The 6,492-nt window shown below is 44.5% G+C and overlaps 2 protein-coding genes across 2 annotated transcripts; one reads left to right on the forward strand and one right to left on the reverse strand.

Annotated features, from left to right (window-relative positions):
• Positions 1-397: 397 nt before the first annotated feature.
• Positions 398-2,195, reverse strand: SEPMUDRAFT_166072 (uncharacterized protein; the record flags this gene model as incomplete). The annotated part of the gene is made up of 2 exons (XM_016908200.1): positions 398-1,988; positions 2,088-2,195. The coding sequence occupies 2 exons, from the start codon at positions 2,193-2,195 to the stop codon at positions 1,482-1,484; spliced, it is 615 nt and encodes a 204-aa protein (XP_016757466.1). The 3' UTR covers positions 398-1,481.
• On the forward strand, positions 398-2,370 carry SEPMUDRAFT_151406 (uncharacterized protein). Its single transcript, XM_016906799.1, has 2 exons — positions 398-1,445; positions 1,538-2,370. The coding sequence occupies exon 1, from the start codon at positions 474-476 to the stop codon at positions 1,407-1,409; it is 936 nt and encodes a 311-aa protein (XP_016757467.1). The 5' UTR covers positions 398-473; the 3' UTR covers positions 1,410-1,445; positions 1,538-2,370.
• The last annotated feature ends 4,122 nt before the right edge of the window (positions 2,371-6,492 follow it).

A 6,492-nucleotide genomic window follows, 5' to 3' on the forward strand; every position in this document is an offset into this window, starting at 1 on the left:
CACAGGACGAGGACGAGGACGAGGACGAGGACGAGGACGAGGACGAGGACGAGGACGAGGACGAGGACGAGGACGAGGACGAGGACGAGGACGAGGAGATAGAGATAGAGGTAGATATGCGCGCGCTGTGCGCGCGCGAAAATTGAGATTGGTACACATTCCGTACCACCAACGGGCAGGCCCGTAGGACATATTATATAGTCTAAACACCGCAGGTTTGATACTTTGATTGATTGAGAACTACCCTGTCGGCGGCTATATCTTTCGAAATGAAGCGAATTGAATAGAAGATATAAGGTAGCCTTAGGCAATAGTGCTCGCTTAGATGATACCTCTTGGCGCTGTGCCTTCCTTGTTACCGCGGGCGTCTGTCTCCCCATCTCCATCCTTCCATCGCAAAATTCGCGTCTTCCCATCTCCATCATTCCGACACTTGCCTATCTCATCGTCGCGAACTTTGCCGGTTGCCAAGCATGGGCGGCCTACTGTCCATCTTCAGACCCGAATTCACATGGCCGCGACCCATTCAGCCCCGTATCAGCGAGTCAACTCCGCCTCTACCCTACCTACCAGGCAAATTCCTCCGCCGAATGATTGCTCCCCTTCATGAACTGCTATACCCGTTCTCGGAAAAGTATTGCGCTTGGTTCGACATCCCTTTCGACCGGGACATATTGCAGCTTCCCTTTGGTCTTGTTCTCAAATGGTCGGATCGTGCCAGCATCGAGGAGGTCGCCGCGATGAAAATGGCTCGCGCCGCTGGAATGCCTGTTCCTTTGGTCTTGACATGCGGAGACCACCCGAACCATGTTCGCCGTTTTTCGATTCTCATGACCAGGTTGCCCGGGATTTGTCTCAACAATGATAATGAGCCATTGCACCCCGAGATTGAGCAGCCGTGGCTGTCGCAATTGCACTCCTGCTTGATCGCTATGCGGAAGTGGAAGTCACCCTATGGGAAGCGTATCTGCTCAGCTCTGGGTACGACTATCTGGAGCACGAGGGTGCCTTTCCACAAGATGGGTCCCTTTGAGACAGAGGCGGAGATGCACGACTTCTTGTTTGAGCCTCAGTCCTCGCACGCCTTTCCCTCGAAGGAAGCCTTCGAAACGACCCTACAATTGGCGAATGAGATTCGCAGTTTTGAACATCGCATCACTTTTACGCAAGGAGATCTCAAAGCACACAACATTCTCGTGGGAGACGACAACCAACTCACAGGCTTCCTGGACTGGGAATCTGGAGGCTGGTATCCAGAGTATTGGGAGCATAGTACTGCGATGAGATGGGGGAGGAACAGTTGGTGGTACCAGGTCGCCACCTACCTTGGGGGCGACCAATACCAGAAACAAGTGGAATGCGACCGTGCTCTGAACAACTTAACAGTGGATTCATACATCGCCTTCTAGATTGGGTAAACAAAGCACGATTGCTAAATACAATTGGTAAGGACAAATGGCCGCCCAGGCCCCCGGAGCTGCTTATAGCTGGCACAATTGGGATCGTGTGACTGGTCGTGGCTGATCGTTGTTGATAGCACCGAAGCGATAACGGTTCCCAATCTGAAAGATTTCGTTTTGTAACGCATTTATATCGCCACATTTGACCAGACTGTTCGCCCTGAGTATAGCTATAATCTGCATTACCCACACCCGACAAGTTAGTCCAGGAATCTGGTTTAACTCGCGGTCTTTCGATCTTGCAATTCCATCCATCTGGACCACTGCCTGTAAGGGAATTGTGGCGATCTGGATCAGCACACATAGAAAGCTTGATTTGAAGACTCCTTTCGTAGATCCGTGGTCGTTAATCCAGCCTCTTGAGAGGTTCGTGATGTGATATTTGGTACCACCATCCGTTCCTGATCGGTGAAAGTACAGCCCCCAATGAAAGTCATTTGGCCCAGGAGGGTCGGACCGGATCCAAAGCACAATAAACAAACCGCGAACCGGTAGCGACGCCAAAGCGAGATCTTGGAGCCTCCTGATCTCACCAAGACGGACTTTGTTCTCCAGTGTATAGAGTGCGGATCTGGGTGCCGCAGTAGATCCAGATGTTGTCCTGTCCGAGGATGCTGCGCCTGTAGCTCTCGCAGACCGTTCTCGGCTTGAAAGAGGTGTTGTGCTCGTGGATGATCGACTGCCGCTCGCTGTCCTGGATGAGGAAGATTCGGATTTTCTTTCGAAGAAATTCATCTTCGGGCGCTGCGAAAAGAACTGTAGTTGAGGCGAGGAGCTGGAGACGAGTCAGTCGGTAGGACGTTAGGAGCCATCGCCTGGCTGTCCATGGACCTTTAAATGCTGTACTACCCACCTACCTATCTAGCAATTGTGATGCTACCTACCTATCTATTGATATCTTTCTGCGAAGTTCTGCCTGCCGATGCAATCAATGCATGAAACTCCAAATAGCGCGCGCGTGTTCGCGAGTAGTTGATTGACCGTCCTTTTACCTCCCGTCCCGGCAGGCAACTCCGTTCGCCCATGTCTAAAACCCGCCGTCGAGAACTTGTTTTTGGCGACGAACTTTTTGGAGCCTGTGAACCATACGAACCACATTGAGCGCGAAATTTTTTTTTAGATCGCCCACTTTTGAAGATAGATGTTTTGCCTGGGAGCTACCTCCGGCGCTTCTGGTAGGTCTACTAACTGTCCAATATCCTATCCTTTGTTGCCGCCGCCAACACCAAACAAACAAAACCAACATCAAGATCAACATCCAAAAACGCACGGCGGATTACTCGTCCTTTGTTGGTAAAAGTCTGACAGCGAGCGATAAAGATTAGAGTAGAGCTCGTATGTTTGTTGTTTGGTGTTCGGGGCGCACCGAAGTTGGGGAACGACGGAGCTCTGGATCTGGGTTGAGGCCATAACTAAATCCGAACGCAGAAACGCCGAATGTAGAAAGTCCTAATATGTCCTACGGGCCTGCCCGTTGGTAGTACGGAATGCGTGCTAACCTCAATTTCATACGCGCGCATACGCGCGTGCGTATATGCGTGTATTCTAGGAGGTATCTCTATCTCTATCGCTGTCTCTCTCTTTACTATCTCTCTCTTCTACTTCTTTCTAGGTACCTCTCTTCTTCCTAGGCATCTCCTCCTTCTTATCTACCTCCCTATCCTTCTCCTTGTCCTCCTCTTTGTCCTTATTACAGGAGAGTAATGTATATATAGGAACCTTATAGTATTTATATAGTAAGTACGATAAAGAAGGAAGGCTAGCTATTCTAGCCGATCTATAAAGGAAAAAGGACGGAGTACGGTAGCTCTGCTTAGAGGCAGCAGTATGCTATACTAAGTAACTAGTAGTTATATATAATGCCCTAGATCTTCTAGGGCACTATTCTAGGGCTCGCCCCTTATAATACCTCTCTTCTCCTGCCCTCCGGCTAAAAATACTTAGAGTACGTATAAAAACAAACTTGCGTTATCTCTTAGACGTACCTCCTCCTCTTTACGATCGCAATAGGAGTACGTATAAAAAACAGTAGCTTTCTTAGTTCCTTATTTACTTAGAAAACTACTTACTTTCTTACGGCCTTAGGCTAATATCCTCCGAATCTAGCTAATTAGAGGTCTCCGTCGCGTAGCTTTACTTTTCCTATTATTATAGCCGGATTAAGCCTTTATTATTCTTCCTACTATAGGAGAGCGCTTTTCTTTATTAAAAACCCTCTCTTCTTCTTTAACCTACTATCTTGTAGGCCTCCTACTTTCTACCGCTACCTTTCCTCCTCCTCCTCCTCTACTACTACTACTACTACCGCCTACCCCTTTTCTCCTAATAGTAAGTCTCCTTTCCGTCGGTTTCCGCCCTTTTCTAACCGGATTATAGTAGTTCGAGAAGACTACTATATTTACTATACTATAGCTAGTATCGACTATATCGACTAACTAGAAGTATCGCTCTCTACCCCTTTTTCGTAGGGCTATACTAACTTTTAATAGCCCCGTACTAACGCCTATATTGTCTATAAAGACAAATACGAAAAATACTAAGAAATATAAGTATCTCGTCCTCTAGCCGAGAATAATCGGGTTCCTCTCTAGCTAAAAACCTATAGAGGCTAAATTAATAGTATTATAGACCGCTCCTCGCCTACGCCGCCTACGCCTACTAGACTCGAGCCTCTAACGCTATTAAGTAAGTAATAGGGCTCCGCCCCTTTTTAGACGGCCTCTGTCCCTTTTCTTCGGCTAGCTAACTTTCTCCTAGAATAAAGGCTTATAAGGGCCTAAAGTCGGTATTAAAAGCCGTAAAGGCCTTACGTTTAGTTAAGCCCTCTAGCCTTTTAGCTCGGCCTATTGCTCTAGAGTTAAGTACTATAATAGCGTAGGCTATCGCTTTATAGTCGTATACTACGGGTAGAACTTCTCCTACTTTTGTAATTAGCCCTCGTCGCTCTTAGGAGTAGGTAATCTAATAGATTCGGAATTCCGGTAGTTTTTCGTTAGTATCCTTTTGTTTAGCAAAGATACCTTAGGGCGGGTGTTTTTAGTCGGCCTACGCACCTTTTAATATAGGCCTAAATAACTGAATAATTAGAATAAAATAGGATAAATAAAACAACTTCCCTTTTTCTTAAATAAACAAATCCTAATTCTAACGCCTATCCTCCTATATTTTCCTATTATCCTACGTTTTTACGTTAGCCTACGCGATTTACGTATTCTAAGCAGCCTAGTTATAATCAAGAAGAGCTAGATAATAATTCTAGCGATAATAAGCAAACTCTTAAGCAGAGGCTAGAAGCCTATACTAATAAGCTAGTAGCGGCAGCTTACGCGCTTACTATTACGAAAGAGCGTTTAGAAGATAGCTTACGCCTTGCTTAGGAAACTCTCGAGGGAGACGTAAAGAAAATTACGCGTTAGTATTATCGTTAGCAGCGGCTGAACTTTAAGGATTAACTTTGCGCAATTACGCTTATCAAAAGATATAAGACGCTAAGGTAGAGGCCTTAAAGCAGTAAGCAAAGGAGCAAGCTACTCTAGATACTTAGCTACTTACTAAGAACTAAGGTAGTTTCTATCCTTAGTATATAGTAGCTTATAACTATAATCAATTGGTTAGAGCTTTCCTTAATATTCCGGTGATCTCTTTTTGATTAGTATATATAGTCGGTATATATAGTCGGCAGCTGCAGTAAATATAGAATATATTCCTATTAGATTCTACGCTCTAGGAATTAGGTAGTAGGTATAAATGCCTTATTAATATTATTTTCTACTATTTTGTAGGTATTCAACTCGTATTATGTAATACCTATCGCAATACCTATTAGGTATACCTACTAGGTTTTTACCGTTAGGTTGTACCCCGCTTATAAGCTAGGTACCTAGCTTATTTGTAGGGTTGGGTATTTAAGTTAGGTTGTACCTAACCTATACCTAACCTAACCTATAACGAGGCCTAATACTACCTACTTTGCTACCGGATCTAATCTCTACTAGTTTAATTATTTAATATAGCTAACTTTATAGCGCCGATCTATAACGAGACTAACGAGTACAACGAGTACGACGAGGACTATAAGGGTAATAGCAATATTACTACTATCGGCAACTCGTTCGCCTCTTCTACGACTTAGTAGGAGATACTAAGTATCGCAGGTACCTATAAGGCATAATATAGACAAGAGAGTTAGATACCCTATATTAGGCGGGCAGGTAGTAGACGCGTATACTATCGTTGTATACTAGGTACTATAGGATTAGTCTAGAATAGAACTGTCGTATTGTACCTAGTACCTTTTATCGTCTGTATTGCCTATAATAGACCCTAAGGTAAAGATCAAGCGAGGTTAGTATACCTCTTATATACCTATACCTAAGGTAGTTATATAGTATATTTTACCTAGTATATTAGATTAGAGTTCGCGTATCAAAACTTTTAAAGCATATAAACACTATATTAGAAAACCCGTAGCATACTAGTACTACGTTAAAAACTCTTACTATATTAATATAGGACTTCTTAGAACATGTACTATTACGAATTACAGGTAGAACTATATACTACGTCGACACTACGGCATTACTAACATAGTAGCTATATATAGATAATTGGTACGGAACGACCTCTAAACCTTCCGAAGCGTAGCGTAGGTTAGGTATAGGGGGGAGTAGAGTACTAACCAATTCGTATAAGGAGGTATATAGGTTAATCAAACTAGCTCGAAAGCGTACGCTCTAATTAGCGCGTTCCTTGCTATAGAGCCGCTAAGCCGAATTCATTACTATCTTAAAAAAAGCCGGCTATAGGCAAACCTGCCTACCTGCCTACCTACCTACCTACCTGCCTGTCTCTATAGGCTACCTTGCCTAAAATTCAGAAGAGAAGGACAAGAAGAGAAGAATCAAAGAGAAGAGAAGAACTAAAGAGAGAGAGAGAGAGAGAGAGAGAGAGAGAGAGAGAGAGAGAGAGAGAGAGAGAGAGAGAGAGAGAGAGAGAGAGAGAGAGAGAGAGAGAGAGAGAGAGAGAGAGAGTA

Source organism: Sphaerulina musiva (genome assembly GCF_000320565.1).
Source record: "Sphaerulina musiva SO2202 unplaced genomic scaffold SEPMUscaffold_10, whole genome shotgun sequence".
NCBI lineage: Eukaryota > Fungi > Ascomycota > Dothideomycetes > Mycosphaerellales > Mycosphaerellaceae > Sphaerulina > Sphaerulina musiva.

Bases quoted from the DNA above. Each gene is read 5' to 3' on its own strand.
- SEPMUDRAFT_151406 (XM_016906799.1), top strand. From the start codon at position 474: ATGGGCGGCCTACTGTCCATCTTCAGACCCGAATTCACATGGCCGCGA.